General features: G+C 47.7%; 1 protein-coding gene across 1 annotated transcript in view; it reads left to right on the top strand.

Moving 5' to 3' along the window:
* tmem8b (transmembrane protein 8B) overlaps positions 1–18,202 on the top strand; it is a 222,202-nt gene extending 204,000 nt beyond the window's left edge. Inside the window, exons 12-13 of the mRNA XM_031829529.1 lie at positions 6,507–6,623; positions 16,492–18,202. Coding sequence (XP_031685389.1) covers positions 6,507–6,623; positions 16,492–16,833 — 459 coding nt within the window. The 3' untranslated portion in view covers positions 16,834–18,202. The remainder of the gene's footprint in view (positions 1–6,506; positions 6,624–16,491) is intronic.
* Positions 18,203–23,329: the final 5,127 nt, after the last annotated feature.

The raw sequence follows: 23,329 nt of genomic DNA, 5'->3' as shown, positions 1-23,329 counted from the left end.
CGATGGTCATTATTGCCAAACAGTTTCATCAGACCAAAAAGTACAATCTTTGTCCCCATGTGCAGTTGCAAACAGTAGTCTGGCTTTTTTTATGGTGGTTTTGGAACAGTGGCTTCTTCCTTGCTATGTGGCATTTCAGGTTATGTCGATATAGGACTTGTTTTACTGTGGATATATATACTTTTGTACCTGTTTCCTCCAGCATCTTCACATGGTCCTTTGCTGTTGTTCTGGGATTGATTTGCACTTTTCACACATAAGTACGTTCATCTCTAGGAGACAGAATGCGTCTCCTTCCTAAGCGGTATGACGGCTGCGTGGTCCCATGGTGTTTATACTTGCGTACTATTGTTTGTACAGATGAACGTGGTACCTTCAGCTGTTTGGAAATTGCTCCCAAGGATGAACCAGACTTGTGGAGGTCTAAAATTTGTTTTCGGAGGTCTTGGCTGATTTCGTTTGATTTACCCATGATGTCAAGCAAAGAGACACAGAGTTTGAAGATAGGCCTTGAAATACATCCACAGGTACACCTCCAATTGACTCAAATTATGTCAATTAGCCTATCAGACGCTTCTAAAGCCATGACATCAATTTCTGGAATTTTCCAAGCTGTTTAAAGGCACAGCCAACTTAGTAAATGTTAACTTCTGACCCACTGGAATTGTGATGCGGTGAATTATAAGTGAAATAATCTGTCTGTAAAAAAATGTTGGGGGGGAAAATTACTTGTTTCATGCACAAAGTAGATGTCCTAACCTGACTTGCCACAACTATAGTTTGTCAACAAGAAATTTATGGAGTGAATGAAAAACAAGTTTTAATGACGCCAACCTAAATGTATGTAAACTTTCGACTTCAACTGTGCGTATACTCACATAATACAACAGATGGCTCCACATACTGTACATAACCTGGCTGCTTAAATATGACAACTCATACAACTGAAGATGTCTATTTCAACCCTGTTACACAACAACTGAAGTTGGGTACGATGGTACCAGGTCAAGACGCTCTTCCCTGAGACGGTTTCTGAAAGTCTGTGCAGAAAGTCTTCAGTTATGCAAATCCACAGTTTTCATCAGCTGTCCGGGTTGCTGCTCTCAGACGATCCTGCAGGTGATGAAGCCGGATGTGGAGGTCCTGGGCTGGCGTTGTTACACGTGGTCTGCGGTTATGAGGCCGGTTGGACGTACTGCCAAATTCTCTTAAATGACGTAGGAGAGGCGGCTTATGGTAGAGAAATTAAAATGTATTTCTCTGGCAACAGCTCTGGTGGACATTCCTGCAGTCAGCATGCCAATTGCACGCTCCCTCAAAACTTGAGACATCTGTGGCATTGTGTTGCGTGACAAAACATTTTAGAGTGGGCTTTTATTGTCCCCAGCACAAGGTGCACCTTTGTAATGATCGTGCTGTTTAATAATCAGCTTCTTGATATTCCACACCTCTCAGGTGGATGGATTATCTTGGTAATGTAGAAATGCTCACTAACAGGGCTGTAAACACATTTGTGCACAACAAAACAATTTAAGAGAAATAAGTGAGTGTGGAACATTTCTGGTATCTTTTATTTCAGCTCATGAAACCATGGGACCAACACTTTACATGTTGTGTTCATATTTTTGTTCAGAATAGTTCATCTTCATAGATAATCTACACATTACAGAGACATACAGTAGAACCAGCTTCATATTAGAGAGAAGTAGATAAGCTGATACAAAGATATAGGAGTCAGTAATCTGTCACCGTTTATTCTCTGGTTGTTGACATTCTGCTGTATTCAACAGTAAACACTAGCAGGAACTTCCTCCCTTCTTCTCGCTCTACCTCTCTCCATCCCTCTCTCCTTCTGTCTCACTGACAGAGACAAAATGAGTGACAAAGAGAGAGAGAGAGAGAGTGAAAGGGAGAGAATGGGAGAGAAGTGGAGAGAGTGATGAAGAAATATTGAGAGAGAGAGAGAGCGAAAGAGGGAAAGAGAGAGTGCCCGACCAAACATCTGCTGTCTTCTAGAGGTTTTCATTTTGCTGAGCAGTGCAGAACACAGCCACTAATCAAATCACACATGTCAGACTGGCAGGGGAGGAGAGCTTTGTGTGTGCGTTTGTGTGTGTGTGTGTGTGTGAGTGTGAGTGTGATGAGTGAGTGAGTGAGTGAGTGAGTGAGTGAGTGAGTGAGTGAGTGAGTGAGTGAGTGAGTGAGTGAGTGAGTGATCAGCACCTGCTAGAAGTATAATGTAAACTGCCCACTGCTGCAGCCTGATGGTGTAGCCAGATGGTACAGTCTGATGGTGCAGCCTGATGGTGCAGTCTGATGGTGCAGTCTGATGGTGCAGCCTGATGGTGCAGCCTGATGGTACAGTCTGATGGTGCAGCCTGATGGTGCAGCCTGATGGTACAGTCTGATGGTGCAGCCTGATGGTGCAGCCTGATGGTACAGTCTGATGGTGCAGCCTGATGGTGCAGCCTGATGGGGCAGTCTGATGGTGCAGTCTGATGGTGCAGCCTGATGGTGCAGCCTGATGGTACAGTCTGATGGTGCAGCCTGATGGTGCAGTCTGATGGTGCAGCCTGATGGTGCAGCCTGATGGTGCAGAACGATGGTGCAGCCTGATGGTGCAGTCTGGTGGTGCAGCCTGATGGTGCAGCCTGATGGTGCAGTCTGATGGTGCAGTCTGATGGTGCAGCCTGATGGTGCAGTCTGATGGTGAAGCCTGATGGTGCAGTCTGATGGTGCAGACTGATGGTGCAGCCAGCCTGATGGTGCAGTCTGATGGTGCAGTCTGATGGTGCAGCCTGATTGTGCAGCCAGCCTGATGGTGCAGCCAGTCTGATGGTGTAGCCAGTCTGATGGTGCAGCCAGTCTGATGGTGTAGCCAGTCTGATTGTGCAGCCAGCCTGATTGTGCAGCCAGCCAGATGGTGCAGCCAGTCTGATGGTGCAGCCTGATGGTGCAGCCAGTCTGATGGTGCAGCCAGCCTGATGGTGCAGCCAGCCTGATGGTGCAGCCAGTCTGATGGTGCAGCCAGCCTGATTGTGCAGCCAGCCAGATGGTGCAGCCAGTCTGATGGTGCAGCCTGATGGTGCAGCCAGTCTGATGGTGCAGCCAGCCTGATGGTGCAGCCAGCCTGATGGTGCAGCCAGTCTGATGGTGCAGCCAGTCTGATGGTGTAGCCAGTCTGATTTTGCAGTCTGATGGTGCAGCCTGATGGTGCAGCCAGTCTAATGGTACAGGCAGTCTGATGGTGCAGCCAGTCTAATGGTACAGGCAGTCTGATGGTGCAGCCTGATGGTGCAGCCAGTCTGATGGTGTAGCCAGTCTGATGGTACAGACAGTCTGATGGTGCAGCCAGTCTGATGGTGCAGCCAGTCTGATGGTACAGGCAGTCTGATGGTGCAGCCAGCCTGATGGTGCAGCCAGTCTGATGGTGTAGCCAGTCTGATGGTGCAGCCAGTCTGATGGTGTAGCCAGTCTGATTGTGCAGCCAGCCTGATTGTGCAGCCAGCCAGATGGTGCAGCCAGTCTGATGGTGCAGCCTGATGGTGCAGCCAGTCTGATGGTGCAGCCAGCCTGATGGTGCAGCCAGCCTGATCGTGCAGCCAGTCTGATGGTGCAGCCAGCCTGATTGTGCAGCCAGCCAGATGGTGCAGCCAGTCTGATGGTGCAGCCTGATGGTGCAGCCAGTCTGATGGTGCAGCCAGCCTGATGGTGCAGCCAGCCTGATGGTGCAGCCAGTCTGATGGTGCAGCCAGCCTGATGGTGCAGCCTGATGGTGCAGCCAGTCTGATGGTGCAGCCAGTCTGATGGTGCAGCCTGATGGTGCAGCCTGATTGTGCAGCCAGTCTGATGGTGCAGCCAGCCTGATGGTGCAGCCAGCCTGATGGTGCAGCCTGATGGTGCAGCCAGTCTGATGGTGCAACCAGCCTGATGGTGCCGCCTGATGGTGCAGCCAGTCTGATGGTGCAGCCAGTCTGATGGTGCAGCCAGTCTGATGGTGCAGCCAGCCTGATGGTGCAGCCTGATGGTGCAGCCAGTCTGATTGTGCAGCCAGCCAGATGGTGCAGCCAGTCTGATGGTGCAGCCTGATGGTGCAGCCAGTCTGATGGTGCAGCCAGCCTGATGGTGCAGCCAGCCTGATGGTGCAGCCAGTCTGATGGTGCAGCCTGATGGTACAGCCAGTCTGTTGGTGTGGCCAGTCTGATGGTACAGCCTGTCTGATGGTGCAGCCTGATGGTGCAGCCAGTCTGATGGTGCAGCCTGATGGTGCAGCCTGATTGTGCAGCCAGTCTGATGGTGCAGCCAGCCTGATGGTGCAGCCAGCCTGATGGTGCAGCCAGTCTGATGGTGCAGTCTGATGGTGCAGCCTGATGGTGCAGCCAGTCTGATGGTGCAGCCTGATGGTGCAGCCAGTCTGATGGTGTAGCCAGTCTGATGGTGTAGCCAGTCTGATGGTGCAGCCAGCCTGATGGTGCAGCTTGATGGTGCAGCCAGTCTGATGGTGCAGTCTGACGGTGCACCCTGATGGTGCAGCCAGTCTGATGGTACAGTCTGATGGTGCAGCCAGTCTGATGGTGCAGTCTAATGGTGCAGCCTGATGGTGCAGCCTGTCTGATGGTGCAGCCAGTCTGATGGTGCAGCCTGATGGTGCAGCCTGATGGTGCAGCCTGTCTGATGGTGCAGCCAGTCTGATGGTGCAGCCTGATGGTGCAGCCAGTCTAATGGTGTGATGCCAGTCTGATGGTCTGATGGTGTGCCTTTGAAGTAAGGGATCTAACATTAAGTAGCCCTATTTTGAGATGTGCGGTATCATGATATCTTTCAATAATGACAGGAATGGAGGAGGTCTTTATCCTAGTGAGATTGCTAAGGCGAACACCGCCATGTTTAGTTTTTCCCAACCTAGGTCGAGGCACAGACACGGTCTCAATGGGGATAGCTGAGCTGACTACACTGACTGTGCTAGTGGCAGACTCCACTATGCTGGCAGGCTGGCTAACAGCCTGCTGCCTGGCCTGCACCCTATTTCATTGTGGAGCTAGAGGAGTTAGAGCCCTGTCTATGTTGGTAGATAAGATGAGAGCACCCTTCCAGCTAGGGTGGAGTCCGTCACTCCTCAGCAGGTCAGGCTTGGTCCTGTTTGTGGGTGAGTCCCAGAAAGAGGGCCAATTATCGACAAATTCTATCTTTTGGGAGGGGCAGAAAATAGTTTTCAACCAGCGATTGAGTTGTGAGACTATGCTGTAGAGCTCATCACTCCCCATAACTGGGAGGGGGCCAGAGACAATTACTCGATGCCGACACATCTTTCGAGCTGATTTACACGCTGAAGCTATGTTTCGCTTGGTGATCTCTGACTGTTTCATCCTAACATCGTTGGTGCCGACGTGGATAACAATATCTCTATACTCTCTACACTCGCCAGTTTTAGCTTTAGCCAGCACCATCTTCAGATTAGCCTTAACGTCGGTAGCCCTGCCCCCTGGTAAACAGTGTATGATCGCTGGATGATTCGTTTTAAGTCTAATACTGTGGGTAATGGAGTCGCCAATGACTAGAGTTTTCAATTTGTCAGAGCTAATGGTGGGAAGCTTCGGCGTCTCAGACCCCGTAACGGGAGGAGTAGAGACAAGAGAAGACTCGGCCTCTGACTCTGACTCCGAGTTTCTGTCGGCTGAATGAGCGACACCGGTTGAGCATTCCTACAGCATTTCCTTCCAGAAGCCAAGAGAAAGCTGTCCGGCTGCGGGGACTGTGCGAGGGGATTTATACTACTATCTGTACTTACTGGTGGCACAGTAAGTTACCCTTGCCTAACGATTGCGTCTGAAGCTGGGCTTGTAGCACAGCTATCCTCGCCGTAAGGCGATCGTTCTCCTGTATATTATGAGTACAGCGACTGCAATTAGAAGGCATCATGTTAATGTTACTACTTAGCTTTGGCTGTTGGAGGTCCTGACGAACCATGTCCAGATAAAGCGTCCGGAGTGAAAAAGTTGAGGGAAAAAACTAAAATATTAACGGTAATTAAAAAGTTAAAATCGTAAAGTTGTCAGGTAGCAAAATAGGTTGGCAACAAAACGCACAGCAACTCGAAAACAAGTCTGCAAGTTGTGACCGGAAATGGTGGCAGCTGCTGAAATTGAAAGATATCATCCTAACCAACTCGCCCGCTAAATACACCTCTCTGATCTCAGTGATCACTGCCTCATTGCCAGCATCTGTAATGGGTCAGCGGTCAAACGACCACCCCTCATCACTGTCAAACACACCGTAAAACACTTCAGCGAGCAGGCCTTTCTAATCGACCTGGCCGGGTATCCTGGAAGGAGGTTGACCTCATCGGTCGGTCGGTCTGTCTGTCTGTCTGTCTGTCTGTCTATCTTGTCTTGTCTTGTCTGTCCTGTCTGTCTGTCTGTCTGTCTGTCTGTCTGTCTGTCTGTCTGTCTGTCTGTCTGTCTGTCTGTCTGTCTGTAGGTGTTTAACCCTCTCCCCTTGTTCTTCAGGTGCTGTATTTACTCGGGGCCATGACTCTCTCCATGGCTCTCCAGTTGGACCGTCACGGCCTGTGGAACCTCCTGGGACCGTCCCTCTTCGCCCTGGGCATCATGGCTGTAGCCTGGGTAAGAATGTCCCCAACACTTCTATCCTTTGTCCACTCCTCTCTGTCTGTCTGTCTGTCTGTCTGCCTGTCGCTCTGTCTGTCTCTCTCTGTCTCTCTTTGTCTCTCGCTTTGTCTCTGTCTGTCTGTCTGTCTGTCTGTCTTTGTCTCTCTCTCTTTGTCTCTCTCTTTGTCTCTCTCTGTCTGTCTCTCTCTGTCTGTCTCTCTCTGTCTCTCTTTGTCTCTCTTTGTCTCTCTTTGTATTCAAAGAGAGACAAAGAGCCAAACATATAGCTGTTCAATTTACAGAACAACTTTACAGAAGTAGTAACTTTACAGGACAACTTTGCAGAACTGTTAACTTGACTCACTATAGACTTAAAATGGTCCAAGCACACGCGCAGTCGTGAAAAAGGCGTGACAGTGACTCTTCCCCGTCAGGAGGTTGAAAAGGCTTGGCATGGGCCCTTTAATCTTGAAAAGGTTTGGCATGGGCCCTTTAATCTTGAAAGGGTTTGGCATGGGCCCTTTAATCTTGAAAAGGTTTGGCATGGGCCCTTTAATCTTGAAAAGGTTTGGCATGGGCCCTTTAATCTTGAAAAGGTTTGGCATGGGCCCTTTAATCTTGAAAAGGTTTGGCATGGGCCCTTTAATCTTGAAAAGGCTTGGCATGGGCCCTTTAATCCTGAAAAGGTTTGGCATGGGCCCTTTAATCTTGAAAAGGTTTGGCATGGGCCCTTTAATCTTGAAAACGTTTGGCATGGGCCCTTTAATCTTGAAAAGGTTTGGCATTTGCCCTTTAATCTTGAAAAGGTTTGGCATGGGCCCTTTAATCTTGAAAAGGCTTGGCATGGGCCCTTTAATATTGAAAAGGTTTGGCATGGGCCCTTTAATCTTGAAAAGGTTTGGCATGGGCCCTTTAATCTTGAAAAGGTTTGGCATGTTGCCCTTTAATCTTGAAAAGGTTTGGCATGGGCCCTTTAATCTTGAAAAGGTTTGGCATGGGCCCTTTAATCTTGAAAAGATTTGGCATGTTGCCCTTTAATCTTGAAAAGGTTTGGCATGGGCCCTTTAATCTTGAAAAGGTTTGGCATGGGCCCTTTAATCTTGAAAAGGTTTGGCATGGGCCCTTTAATCTTGAAAAGGTTTGGCATGTTGCCCTTTAATCTTGAAAAGGTTTGGCATGGGCCCTTTAATCTTGAAAAGGTTTGGCATGTTGCCCTTTAATCTTGAAAAGGTCTACAGCTTTTACCACTGATATTGACTGGTTGCATCACTGCTTGGTTACCACTGATATTGACTGGTTGCATCACTGCTTGGCAACAGCACCGGCCTCGATCACATGGTGCAACAGAAGGTTGTGTGTATAGCCCAGTACAGTACTGGGGCTGCTCTCCCAGCCATCCAGGACATCTATCAGGCAGTGTGAAAAGAAGGCCTGGAAAATCGTCAAAGACTCCAACCACTCAGGCCATAGACTATTTACTCTGCTGCTGCACGGCAAGAGGTACCGGTGCATCAAGTCTGACTCCATCAGGCTCTCGAACAGCTTCTTTCTCCAAGCAATACTGACTGATAAAGAGCTGACAAAATAGCTACATGGACCGAGTTTACCTTGGATCTTCATTGACCTTTTATTTACATCTTGGCTATGCCCACTCACAGGGCCCTGCCCACTCACAGGGCCCTGCCCAATCACAGGGCCCTGCCCACTGAAATGAAATTAAAAAAATAACTTGTTTAAATATATATATTTTTTAAATGAAAAGTAGTGCATATGTATTCACCCCCTTTGATATGAACCCCTAAATAAGATCTGGCGCAACCAATTACCTTCAGAAGTCACATAATTAGTTAAATAAAGTCCACCTGTTTGCAATCTAAGTGTCACATGATCTCGGTATATATACACCTGTTCTGAAAGGCCCCAGAGTCTGTAACACCACTAAACAAGGGGCACCACCAAGCAAGCGGCACCATGAAGACCAAGGATCTCTCCAAACAGGTCAGGGACGAAGTTGTGGAGAAGTACAGATCCGGGTTGGGTTATATAAAAACATCACAAACTTTGAACATCCCACGTAGCACCATTAAATCCATTATTAAAAAAATGAAAGAATGTGGCACCACAACAAACCTGCCATGAGAGGGCCGCCCACCTAAACTCACGGACCAGGCAAGGAGGGCATTAATCAGAGAGGCAGCAAAGAGACCAAAGAAAACCCTGAAGGAGCCACAAAGCTCCACAGCGGAGATTGGAGTAGCTGTTCATAGGACCACTTCAAGCCGTACACTCTACAGAGCTGGGCTTAAAGTAAGACTGGCCAGAAAAAAAGCCATGGCTTAAAGAAAAATAATAAACACACACGTTTGGTGTTCATCAAAAGGCATGTGGGAGACTCCCCAAACATATGGAACTGAGATGACAGAGACCCCTGAGACTGAGATGACAGAGACCCCTGAGTCAGATGAGACTAAAATGGAACTTTTTGGCCATCAAGGAAAATGCTATATCTGGCGCAAACCCAACACCTCTCATCACCCTGAGAATACCATCCCCACAGTGAAGCATGGTGGTGGTAGCATCATGCTGTGGGGATGTTTTTCATCGGCGGGGACTGGGAAACTGGTCAGAAATGAAGGAATGATGGATGGCACTTAATACAGGGAAATTCTTGAGGGAAACCTGTTTCATTCTTCCAGAGATTTGAGACTGTGACCGAGTAATACATTAATATTGATTATCACATTGTTTTGGTTTTGAGTTTTCAAGAAATACATTTCCCTGTACTTGTTGCGCATGTGACATTAAGACTTGAAACTTGACTGCTAAATTGACGAAGTATCCACAAAATGGTTGTATGTAAGTGGTGCAGAGATGTAATAACCAAACGGAATGGTGATAAAAGTTTATAACTTTCGATGTTTCTATCCCTTTTCATCACGTTTTCGGAGATCGGCAAAGTGTTCTGAACTTCTGTTTTTCTATACTGTGCTCAGAGTAAATCGGTAACCTAGGAGACAACAGGCAAGATGACGTGGGTTTGTGTTAAGGGTCTGTTCGAGAACAGAATGAGGGGTGGGAATGTTTCTGACAAAGCACATTCCATCTGTAAGCACAGTGTGTAGGTGATGAGGAGGTTGAGCCAAGGTGAAGGACTGTGGTTAACATGAAATACATTTTCCTTTGTGGAGACCTTTCGTCTTTTCACGAAGGACTATGTAGACCAAACACTGATAGAGAGAGAAAAGAATTCACAGAAAATTGCAAAGTAGTCAGGGACAGAGACGGGGACAGGGACATGTTCTCTTGTCTCTACTTGGCTGATCTTAACAAGAACATCCTCACTTCCACTTATAACAGTTAGCAGAGATAAATGTTGTAATCTATGAATCTAATTATATTCTGATAAATGTTGTAATCTACGAATCTTATTTGTGCTGAGAAGTAAAGTTTATAAAAGAGAACGTGCTCGATCCATTTGTGAACTAAACAAGTTCAACAAGCATTTGAGAAGTGTATAAGCATACAGTAAATGATAATTATATTCTGTAGTCACTGATAAATGATAATTATATTCTGTAATCAGTGATAAATTATACTTATATTTGTAATCAGTGATAAATAAAACCTAATGTTCTCCCAGTAACAGCAACTAGTGTGACACTGAGACTGAGATGACAGAGACCCCTGAGACTGAGATGATAGAGACCCCTGAGACTGAGATGATAGAGACCCCTGAGACTGAGATGATAGAGACCCCAGAGACTGAGATGACAGAGACCCCTGAGACTGAGATGATAGAGACCCCTGAGACTGAGATGACAGAGACACCTGAGACTGAGATGACAGAGACCCCTGAGACTGAGATGATAGAGACCCCAGAGACTGAGATGACAGAGACCCCTGAGACTGAGATGACAGAGACCCCTGAGACTGAGATGACAGAGACCCCTGAAACTGAGATGACAGAGACCCCTGAGACTGAGATGACAGTTAACACTGAGACTGAGATGACAGAGACCCCTGAGACTGAGATGACAGAGACCCCTGAGACTGAGATGACAGTTAACACTGAGACTGAGATGACAGAGACCCCTGAGACTGAGATGACAGAGACCCCTGAGACTGAGATGATAGAGACCCCTGAGACTGAGTGGGACAAATGCAGGAAGCAGCTCACTGTGAGATTGCTGCCCAGGGCAAAACACTGGTATACACACACACACACACACACACACACACACACACACACACACGCACACAATACATCACTCAGTCAGGTGTGGAGCATTGTTAATGCGTGGGTGTTGCTGAGTAAGATACTTTATTGAGATGAACAACAGATTGTCAAGACAACAGGACAAATACAGCGTGCTAGATTTACTGCAGAAGATTAGGTCCTAGTTCCTAGACCTATAGATACAGTGAGCAGTTGAACGGTTCTCTCCTAGTTCCTAGACCTATAGATACAGTGAGCAGTTGAACGGTTCTCTCCTAGTTCCTAGACCTATAGATACAGTGAGCAGTTGAACGGTTCTCTCCTAGTTCCTAGACCTATAGATACAGTGAGCAGTTGAATGGTACTCTCCTAGTTCCTAGACCAATAGATACAGTGAGCAGTTGAACGGTTCTCTCCTAGTTCCTAGACCAATAGATACAGTGAGCAGTTGAACGGTTCTCTCCTAGTTCCCAGACCAATAGATACAGTGAGCAGTTGAACGGTTCTCTCCTAGTTCCTAGACCAATAGATACAGTGAGCAGTTGAACGGTTCTCTCCTAGTTCCTAGACCAATAGATACAGTGAGCAGTTGAACGGTTCTCTCCTAGTTCCTAGACCTATAGATACAGTGAGCAGTTGAACGGTACTCTCCTAGTTCCTAGACCAATAGATACAGTGAGCAGTTGAACGGTACTCTCCTAGTTCCTAGACCAATAGATACAGTGAGCAGTTGAACGGTACTCTCCTAGTTCCTAGACCTATAGATACAGTGAGCAGTTGAACGGTTCTCTCCTAGTTCCTAGACCTATAGATACAGTGAGCAGTTGAATGGTACTCTCCTAGTTCCTAGACCAATAGATACAGTGAGCAGTTGAACGGTTCTCTCCTAGTTCCTAGACCAATAGATACAGTGAGCAGTTGAACGGTTCTCTCCTAGTTCCCAGACCAATAGATACAGTGAGCAGTTGAACGGTTCTCTCCTAGTTCCTAGACCAATAGATACAGTGAGCAGTTGAACGGTTCTCTCCTAGTTCCTAGACCAATAGATACAGTGAGCAGTTGAACGGTTCTCTCCTAGTTCCTAGACCTATAGATACAGTGAGCAGTTGAACGGTACTCTCCTAGTTCCTAGACCAATAGATACAGTGAGCAGTTGAACGGTACTCTCCTAGTTCCTAGACCAATAGATACAGTGAGCAGTTGAACGGTACTCTCCTAGTTCCTAGACCAATAGATACAGTGAGCAGTTGAACGGTTCTCTCCTAGTTCCTAGACCTATAGATACAGTGAGCAGTTGAACGGTACTCTCCTAGTTCCTAGACCAATAGATACAGTGAGCAGTTGAACGGTTCTCTCCTAGTTCCTAGACCTATAGATACAGTGAGCAGTTGAACGGTACTCTCCTAGTTCCTAGACCAATAGATACAGTGAGCAGTTGAACGGTTCTCTCCTAGTTCCTAGACCAATAGATACAGTGAGCAGTTGAATGGTACTCTCCTAGTTCCTAGACCTATAGATACAGTGAGCAGTTGAACGGTTCTCTCCTAGTTCCTAGACCTATAGATACAGTGAGCAGTTGAATGGTACTCTCCTAGTTCCTAGACCTATAGATACAGTGAGCAGTTGAACGGTTCACTCCTAGTTCCTAGACCTATAGATACAGTGAGCAGTTGAACGGTTCTCTCCTAGTTCCTAGACCTATAGATACAGTGAGCAGTTGAACGGTTCTCTCCTAGTTCCTAGACCAATAGATACAGTGAGCAGTTGAATGGTTCTCTCCTAGTTCCTAGACCTATAGATATAGTGAGCAGTTGAACGGTTCTCTCCTAGTTCCTAGACCAATAGATACAGTGAGCAGTTGAACGGTACTCTCCTAGTTCCTAGACCAATAGATACAGTGAGCAGATGAATGGTTCTCTCCTAGTTCCTAGACCAATAGATACAGTGAGCAGTTGAACGGTTCTCTCCTAGTTCCCAGACCAATAGATATAGAGAGCAGTTGAATGGTACTCTCCTAGTTCCTAGACCTATAGATACAGTGAGCAGTTGAATGGTACTCTCCTAGTTCCTAGACCAATAGATACAGTGAGCAGTTGAACGGTTCTCTCCTAGTTCCTAGACCAATAGATACAGTGAGCAGTTGAACGGTTCTCTCCTAGTTCCTAGACCAATAGATACAGTGAGCAGTTGAACGGTTCTCTCCTAGTTCCTAGACCAATAGATACAGTGAGCAGTTGAACGGTTCTCTCCTAGTTCCTAGACCTATAGATACAGTGAGCAGTTGAACGGTTCTCTCCTAGTTCCTAGACCAATAGATACAGTGAGCAGTTGAACGGTTCTCTCCTAGTTCCTAGACCAATAGATACAGTGAGCAGTTGAACGGTTCTCTCCTAGTTCCTAGACCAATAGATACAGTGAGCAGTTGAACGGTTCTCTCCTAGTTCCTAGACCAATAGATACAGTGAGCAGTTGAATGGTACTCTCCTAGTTCCTAGACCAATAGATACAGTGAGCAGTTGAACGGTTCTCTCCTAGTTCCTAGACCAATAGATACAGTGAGCAGTTGAACGGTTCTCTCCTAGTTCCTAGACCAATAGATACAGTGAGCAGTTGAACGGTTCTCTCCTAGTTCCTAGACCAATAGATACTGTGAGCAGTTGAATGGTACTCTCCTAGTTCCTAGACCAATAGATACAGTGAGCAGTTGAACGGTTCTCTCCTAGTTCCTAGACCAATAGATACAGTGAGCAGTTGAACGGTTCTCTCCTAGTTCCTAGACCTATAGATACAGTGAGCAGTTGAACGGTTCTCTCCTAGTTCCTAGACCAATAGATACAGTGAGCAGTTGAACGGTTCTCTCCTAGTTCCTAGACCAATAGATACAGTGAGCAGTTGAACGGTTCTCTCCTAGTTCCTAGACCAATAGATACAGTGAGCAGATGAACGGTTCTCTCCTAGTTCCTAGACCAATAGATACAGTGAGCAGTTGAACGGTTCTCTCCTAGTTCCTAGACCAATAGATACAGTGAGCAGTTGAACGGTTCTCTCCTAGTTCCTAGACCAATAGATACAGTGAGCAGTTGAACGGTTCTCTCCTAGTTCCTAGACCAATAGATACAGTGAGCAGTTGAACGGTTCTCTCCTAATTCCTAGACCAATAGATACAGTGAGCAGTTGAACGGTTCTCTCCTAGTTCCTAGACCAATAGATACAGTGAACAGTTGAACGGTTTTCTCCTAGTTCCTAGACCAATAGATACAGTGAGCAGTTGAATGGTACTCTCCTAGTTCCTAGACCAATAGATACAGTGAGCAGTTGAATGGTACTCTCCTAGTTCCTAGACCAATAGATACAGTGAGCAGTTGAACGGTACTCTCCTAGTTCCTAGACCAATAGATACAGTGAGCAGTTGAACGGTTCTCTCCTAGTTCCTAGACCAATAGATACAGTGAGCAGTTGAATGGTACTCTCCTAGTTCCTAGACCAATAGATACAGTGAGCAGTTGAACGGTTCTCTCCTAGTTCCTAGACCAATAGATACAATGAGCAGTTGAACGGTACTCTCCTAGTTCCTAGACCAATAGATACAGTGAGCAGTTGAACGGTTCTCTCCTAGTTCCTAGACCAATAGATACAGTGAGCAGTTGAACGGTTCTCTCCTAGTTCCTAGACCAATAGATACAGTGAGCAGTTGAACGGTTCTCTCCTAGTTCCTAGACCAATAGATACAGAGAGCAGTTGAACGGTACTCTCCTAGTTCCTAGACCAATAGATACAGTGAGCAGTTGAACGGTTCTCTCCTAGTTCCTAGACCAATAGATACAGTGAGCAGTTGAATGGTACTCTCCTAGTTCCTAGACCAATAGATACAGTGAGCAGTTGAATGGTACTCTCCTAGTTCCTAGACCAATAGATACAGTGAGCAGTTGAACGGTACTCTCCTAGTTCCTAGACCAATAGATACAGTGAGCAGTTGAACGGTTCTCTCCTAGTTCCTAGACCAATAGATACAGTGAGCAGTTGAACGGTTCTCTCCTAGTTCCTAGACCAATAGATACAGTGAGCAGTTGAACGGTTTCTCTCCTAGTTCCTAGACCAATAGATACAGTGAGCAGTTGAACGGTTCTCTCCTAGTTCCTAGACCAATAGATACAGTGAGCAGTTGAATGGTTCTCTCCTAGTTCCTAGACCAATAGATACAATGAGCAGTTGAACGGTACTCTCCTAGTTCCTAGACCAATAGATACAGTGAGCAGTTGAACGGTTCTCTCCTAGTTCCTAGACCAATAGATACAGTGAGCAGTTGAATGGTACTCTCCTAGTTCCTAGACCAATAGATACAGTGAGCAGTTGAACGGTTCTCTCCTAGTTCCTAGACCAATAGATACAGAGAGCAGTTGAACGGTACTCTCCTAGTTCCTAGACCAATAGATACAGTGAGCAGTTGAACGGTTCTCTCCTAGTTCCTAGACCAATAGATACAGTGAGCAGTTGAACGGTTCTCTCCTAGTTCCTAGACCTATAGATACAGTGAGCAGTTGAACGGTTCTCTCCTAGTTCCTAGACCAATAGATACAGTGAGCAGTTGAACGGTGCTCCCAGAGTCGGATGCCTTTCTCCTGATTCTATGGACTCTCCTATTGCTCCTAAGGTGCACGTGGTCTTGTTACTATTATGTGTTATTGATCTTTTGATTGTGTTGTTATTATGTGTTATTGATCTTTTGATTGTGTTGTTATTATGTGTTATTGATCTTTTTTATGATGTTGTTATTAAGTGTTATTGATCTGTGTCTTGTTAATAATTAATGAAGCTTGGGATCTACTCTCTGACTGTGTCTCTGTCTCACCCCTCCCCCAACTGTCTGTCTCTCCCCTCCCCCAACTGTCTCTCTCCCCTCCCCCAACTGTCTGTCTCCCCTCCTCCAACTGTCTGTCTCCCCCCTCCCCCCAACTGTCTCTCTCCCCTCCCCCAACTGTCTCTCTCCCCTCCCCCAACTGTCTCTCTCCCCTCCCCCAACTGTCTCTCTCCCCTCCCCCAACTGTCTCTCTCCCCTCCCCCAACTGTCTCTCTCCCCTCCCCCAACTGTCTCACCCCTCCCCCAACTGTCTCCCTCCCCTCCCCCAACTGTCTCTCTACCCTCCCCCAACTGTCTCTCTCCCCTCCCCCAACTATCTGTGTCCCCCCCAACTATCTGTCTCCCCCCTCCCTCCCCCAACTCTCTGTCTCCCCCCTCCCTCCCCCACCTCTCTGTCTCCCCCCTCCCTCCCCCAACTCTCTGTGTCTCCCCCCTCCCTCCCCCAACTATCTGTGTCTCCCCCCTCCCTCCCCCAACTATCTGTGTCTCCCCCCTCCCTCCCCCAACTCTCTGTGTCTCCCCCCTCCCTCCCCAACTATCCGACTCCCCCCTCCCCCAACTATCTGTGTCTCCCCCCTCCCCCAACTGTCTGTGTCTCCCCCCTCCCCAACTATCTCTGTCTCCCCCCTCCCTCCCCCCAACTCTCTGTCTCCCCCCTCCCTCCCCAACTATCTGTGTCTCCCCCCTCCCTCCCCAACTATCTGTGTCTCCCCCCTCCCTCCCCCAACTATCTGTGTCTCCCCCCTCCCTCCCCAACTATCTGTCTCCCCCCTCCCTCCCCAACTATCTGTCTCCCCCTCCCCCTCCAGACGGTGCGTACAGTGCGACGGCGGCGATGTTACCCTCCGACCTGGAAGCGCTGGGCGTTCTTTCTGTTCCCGGGGACGATGATAGCGGTTTCAGCCGTGGCGCTCTATGCCTTCGTGGAGACAGAGGACAACTACTTCTACATACACTCTATCTGGCACATGCTGATCGCCGGCAGCGTGGGCTTCCTGCTCCCTCCCCGCGCCAAGCCCCGCACCAAGCTCACACCACTGAAACGTCGGAGGGGGTGTGGCTACCAGCTGTGCGTCAACGAGCATGAGGAGATGGGATTGGTGGACCCGGTCCCTGCCATAGTCACTATCAATAGTATTAGTATCAGCTGATGCCTGAGATCACAAACTCTGACTGACTGTACCAGCTGAAGAGAGGTTCTAGCACCTACTGACTGACTGTACCAGCTGGACACGGGATCTAGCACCTATTGACTGACTGTACCAGCTGGACACGGGATCTAGCACCTATTGACTGACTGTACCAGCTGAAGAGAGGTTCTAGCACCTACTGACTGACTGTACCAGATGGACATAGGATCTAGCACCTATTGACTGACTGTACCAGCTGGCACGGGATTCTAGCACCTATTGACTGACTGTACCAGCTGGACACGGGATCTAGCACCTATGGACTGACTGTACCAGCTGAGGAAAGGATCTAGCACCTACTGACTGACTGTACCAGCAGGACATGGGATCTAGCACCTACTGACTGACTGTACTAGCTGGACATGGGATATAACATCTACTGACTGACTGCCTGTACCAGCTGGATGTGGGATCTAGCACCTACTGACTGACTGTACCAGCTGGACATCGGATCTAGCACCTACTGACTGACTGACTGTACCAGCCGGATGTGGGATCTAGCACCTACTGACTGACTGACTGTACCAGCTGGACATCGGATCTAGCACCTACTGACTGACTGACTGTACCAGCTGGATGTGGGATCTAGCAGCTACTGACTGACTGACTGTACCAGCTGGACATCGGGTCTAGCACCTACTGACTGACTGACTGTACCAGCTGAATGTGGAATCTAGCACCTACTGACTGACTGACTGTACCAGCTGGACATCGGATCTAGCACCTACTGACTGACTGTACTAGCTGGACATGGGATATAGCATCTACTGACTGACTGACTGACTGTACCAGCTGGATGTGGGATATAACACCTACTGACTGACTGACTGTACCAGCTGGATGTGGGAACTAGCAGCTACTGACTGACTGTACCAGCTGGACCAGGGATATAGCACCTACTGACTGACTGACTGTACCAGCTGGATGTGGGATCTAGCAGCTACTGACTGACTGTACCAGCTGGACTTGGGATATAACACCTACTGACTGACTCTTCCAGCTGAGGATGGGCTCTATCACGTACTGACTGAGTGTACCAGCGGAGGATGGGATCTAGCCCTAACTCTGACTGACTGTACCAGATGAGGACAGGATCTAGCACGTACTGACTGACTGTGCCAGCTGATTAAATCAATGACTGACTGTACCAGCTGAAAATCACTGACTGACTGTACCAGCTGATTAAATCAATGACTGACTCTACCAGCTGGCACTGCGATGGGATCTAACACCTACTAACTGTCTGACTGACGGACTTTCTGACCGACTGTCTGACTGATAAGCTGGCTGACTGGCTAGGCTGACTGGCTAGGCTGACTGACTGACTGGCTGGCTGGCTGACTGGCTGGCTGACTGGCTGACTTCCTGACTGATTGGCTGGCTGGCTGGCTGGCTGACTGACTGACTGACTGACTGGCTGGCTGGCTGGCTGACTGGCTGGCTGACTGGCTGACTGATTGGCTGGCTGACTGGCTGGCTGACTGGCTGGCTGACTGATTGGCTGGCTGATTGGCTGGCTGGCTGAATTCCTGACTAATTGGATGGCTGGCTGGCTGACTGACTGACTGGCTGGCTGGCTGGCTGACTGGCTGGCTGGCTGACTGTCCTTCCATTGCCTTCTCTCCCTGGGGATTCAGACGGGAAAACAAAGCCAGAGAACTTGAACCAACTGTAATGTAACTAGTTAAAGCAGGCAACACACTTGAGTCTGTCTGTCTGTCTGTCTGTCTGTCTGTCTGTTAAAGTCATGATTATTCAATACTACCATAATTATATTATTCTATTGATCTGTTATAGTCATGATTATTCAATACCACCATAATTATATTATTCTGTTGATATTGTTGGGGTTGTGAACGTACAGTACAGTAAGAGACTATTGTTTGTGGATACTGTACTTTTTAAAGACGAAGCTGAGAACACTGCTGCTACCTGAAGGTGACTGTAACATTAGGTCTGTACGGTGCCCATATTAGGACAGCGTCAGTCTCAGCAGGCGTTATTAGGTCCTGGTCAGACTGAGGATGTCCTAATACAGACACCATAGGTGTGTTATTTAATGATGGTCTGCATTCCAAATGGCACCTTGTTCCCTTTGTAGCAGAACTATTGTTGACCAGGGCCTACGGTGTTGACCAGGGCCTACGGTGTTGACCAGGGCCTACGGCGTTGACCAGGGCCTACGGTGTTGACCAGGGCCTACGGCGTTGACCAGGGCCTACGGCGTTGGCCAGGGCCTACGGTGTTGACCAGGGCCTACGGTGTTGACCAGGGCCTATGGTGTTGACCAGGTCCTACGGTGTTGACCAGGGCCTACGGTGTTGACCAGGGCCTACGGCGTTGACCAGGGCCTACGGTGTTGACCAGGGCCTACGGCGTTGACCAGGGCCTACGGTGTTGACCAGGGCCTACGGTGTTGACCAGGTCCTACGGCTGCTGGTGTTGACCAGGTCCTACAGTGTTGACCAGGTCCTACGGCTGCTGGTGTTGACCAGGTCCCCCATGGCTGCTGGTGTTGACCAGGTCCTACGGCTGCTGGTGTTGACCAGGTCCTACGGCTGCTGGTGTTGACCAGATCCTACGGCTGCTGGTGTTGACCAGATCCTACGGCTGCTGGTGTTGACCAGGTCCTACGGCTGCTGGTGTTGACCAGGTCCTACGGCTGCTGGTGTTGACCAGGTCCTACGGCTGCTGGTGTTGACCAGGTCCTACGGCTGCTGGTCAACATAGTGTACTCTATGGGGAACAGGATGCCATTTGGAACACAGCCCCTATTGAAGACCTTTCTAGCTGTGTTGATTCGTTCTGTTGTTTGTACACGGAAATGGAATTAAATACAACAAGGGCACGTTTTTGTTATTTTTCAACATAATATATTTTGCACTGAGACACAAAAATGTGATAATACTGTACATTTTGTTTTTAGATGCGTGTATAAAGCCTCACCAGTGCCACATAGTTCAAATGTATACAATATTGTTGTACTGTGGAATGTTAATAGTCTTTTGGATTGCAATGTATCGCCTTTACACACAGTCTGCTGGTTGTCAACACTACAGGCCATAAAGGAGGGGCAGCTTACGGCCATAGAATTACCGGCCATAAAGCCTACAGAGGGGCATCTGCTTGCCATAGATCTGTAGTAAGGCCATAGAGGGAAGCTGCCTGCCATAGATCTGTAGTAAGGCCATAGAGGGAAGCTGCCTGCCATAGATCTGTAGTAAGGCCATAGAGGGAAGCTGACTGCCATAGATCTGTAGTAAGGCTATAGAGGGAAGCTGACTGCCATAGATCTGTAGTAAGGCCATAGAGGGAAGCTGACTGCCATAGATCTGTAGTAAGGCCATAGAGGGAAGCTGCCTGCCATAGATCTGTAGTAAGGCCATAGAGGGAAGCTGACTGCCATAGATCTGTAGTAAGGCCATAGAGGGAAGCTGACTGCCATAGATCTGTAGTAAGGCTATAGAGGGAAGCTGCCTGCCATAGATCTGTAGTAAGGCCATAGAGGGAAGCTGCCTGCTATAGATCTGTAGTAAGGCTATAGAGGGAAGCTGCCGTAGAGCTGTAGTATGTCTATATAAAGGGGTAGCTGAATGTTTGTAGCTACGTGAATGCCATAGAGCTGTAGTATGGCCATATAAAGGGGTAGCTGAATGTTTGTAGCTACGTGAATGCCATAGAGCTGTAGTATGGCCATATAAAGGGGTATCTGAATGTTTGTAGCTACGTGAATGCCATAGAGCTGTAGTATGGCCATATAAAGGGGCAGGTGATTGTACATGTAGCTACAGTATAGCCATGAATATTGCTACAGTTAAAGTTTAGACCATAGAGTTACAGTAATGCTAGATGTGTTATATCCATTAGAGCTACAGTAGAGAGACAGAAGTTTGACCATAGTTACAGAGAGAGACAGCTGGATGCTACAGAAGGCCAACAGGTTTATACCAGAGATAGAGTAGTGACCATAGTTACAGAGAGAGACAGCTGGATGCTACAGAATGCCAACAGGTTTATACCAGAGATAGAGTAGTGACTATAGTTACAGAGAGAGAGAGCTGGATGCTACAGAAGGCCAACAGGTTTATACCAGAGATAGAGTAGTGACCATACTTACAGAGAGAGGCAGCTGGATGCTACAGAAGGCCAACAGGTTTATACCAGAGATAGAGTAGTGACCATAGTTACAGAGAGAGACAGCTGGATGCTACAGAAGGCCAACAGGTTTATACCAGAGATAGAGTAGTGACCATAGTTACAGAGAGAGACAGCTGGATGCTACAGAAGGCCAACAGGTTTATACCAGAGATAGAGTAGTGACCATAGTTACAGAGAGAGACAGCTGGATGCTACAGAAGGCCAACAGGTTTATACCAGAGATAGAGTAGTGACCATAGTTACAGAGAGAGACAGCTGGATGCTACAGAAGGCCAACAGGTTTATACCAGAGATAGAGTAGTGACCATAGTTACAGAGAGAGATAGCTGGATGCTACAGAAGGCCAACAGGTTTATACCAGAGATAGAGTAGTGACCATAGTTACAGAGAGAGACAGCTGGATGCTACAGAAGGCCAACAGGTTTATACCAGAGATAGAGTAGTGACCATACTTACAGAGAGAGGCAGCTGGATGCTACAGAAGGCCAACAGGTTTATACCAGAGATAGAGTAGTGACCATAGTTACAGAGAGAGACAGCTGGATGCTACAGAAGGCCAACAGGTTTATACCAGAGATAGAGTAGTGACCATAGTTACAGAGAGAGACAGCTGGATGCTACAGAAGGCCAACAGGTGTATACCAGAGATAGAGTAGTGACCATAGTTACAGAGAGAGACAGCTGGATGCTACAGAAGGCCAACAGGTTTATACCAGAGATAGAGTAGTGACCATAGTTACAGAGAGAGACAGCTGGATGCTACAGAAGGCCAACAGGTTTATACCAGAGATAGAGTAGTGACCATACTTACAGAGAGAGGCAGCTGGATGCTACAGAAGGCCAACAGGTTTATACCAGAGATAGAGTAGTGACCATAGTTACAGAGAGAGACAGCTGGATGCTACAGAAGGCCAACAGGTTTATACCAGAGATAGAGTAGTGACCATAGTTACAGAGAGAGACAGCTGGATGCTACAGAAGGCCAACAGGTGTATACCAGAGATAGAGTAGTGACCATAGTTACAGAGAGAGATAGCTGGATGCTACAGAAGGCCAACAGGTTTATACCAGAGATAGAGTAGGGACCATACTTACAGAGAGAGGCAGCTGGATGCTACAGAAGGCCAACAGGTTTATACCAGAGATAGAGTAGTGACCATAGTTACAGAGAGAGACAGCTGGATGCTACAGAAGGCCAACAGGTTTATACCAGAGATAGAGTAGTGACCATACTTACAGAGAGAGGCAGCTGGATAGCTACAGAAGGCCAACAGGTTTATACCAGAGATAGAGTAGGGACCATACTTACAGAGAGAGGCAGCTGGATGCTACAGAAGGCCAACAGGTTTATACCAGAGATAGAGTAGTGACCATAGTTACAGAGAGAGACAGCTGGATGCTACAGAAGGCCAACAGGTTTATACCAGAGATAGAGTAGTGACCATACTTACAGAGAGAGGCAGCTGGATGCTACAGAAGGCCAACAGGTTTATACCAGAGATAGAGTAGTGACCATAGTTACAGAGAGAGACAGCTGGATGCTACAGAAGGCCAACAGGTTTATACCAGAGATAGAGTAGTGACCATAGTTACAGAGAGAGACAGCTGGATGCTACAGAAGGCCAACAGGTTTATACCAGAGATAGAGTAGTGACCATAGTTACAGAGAGAGACAGCTGGATGCTACAGAAGGCCAACAGGTTTATACCAGAGATAGAGTAGGGACCATACTTAAAGAGAGAGGCAGCTGGATGCTACAGAAGGCCAACAGGTTTATACCAGAGATAGAGTAGTGACCATACTTACAGAGAGAGGCAGCTGGATGCTACAGAAGGCCAACAGGTTTATACCAGAGATAGAGTAGTGACCATAGTTACAGAGAGAGGCAGCTGGATGCTACAGAAGGCCAACAGGTTTATACCAGAGATAGAGTAGGGACCATACTTAAAGAGAGAGACAGCTGGATGCTACAGAAGGCCAACAGGTTTATACCAGAGATAGAGTAGTGACCATAGTTACAGAGAGAGACAGCTGGATGCTACAGAAGGCCAACAGGTTTATACCAGAGATAGAGTAGTGACCATACTTACAGAGAGAGGCAGCTGGATGCTACAGAAGGCCAACAGGTTTATACCAGAGATAGAGTAGGGACCATAATTAAAGAGAGAGGCAGCTGGATGCTACAGAAGGCCAACAGGTTTATACCAGAGATAGAGTAGTGACCATACTTACAGAGAGAGGCAGCTGGATGCTACAGAAGGCCAACAGGTTTATACCAGAGATAGAGTAGTGACCATAG

Source organism: Oncorhynchus kisutch, linkage group LG8 (assembly GCF_002021735.2).
Source record: "Oncorhynchus kisutch isolate 150728-3 linkage group LG8, Okis_V2, whole genome shotgun sequence".
NCBI lineage: Eukaryota > Metazoa > Chordata > Actinopteri > Salmoniformes > Salmonidae > Oncorhynchus > Oncorhynchus kisutch.
This window is presented reverse-complemented; position numbering and strand designations above follow the sequence as displayed.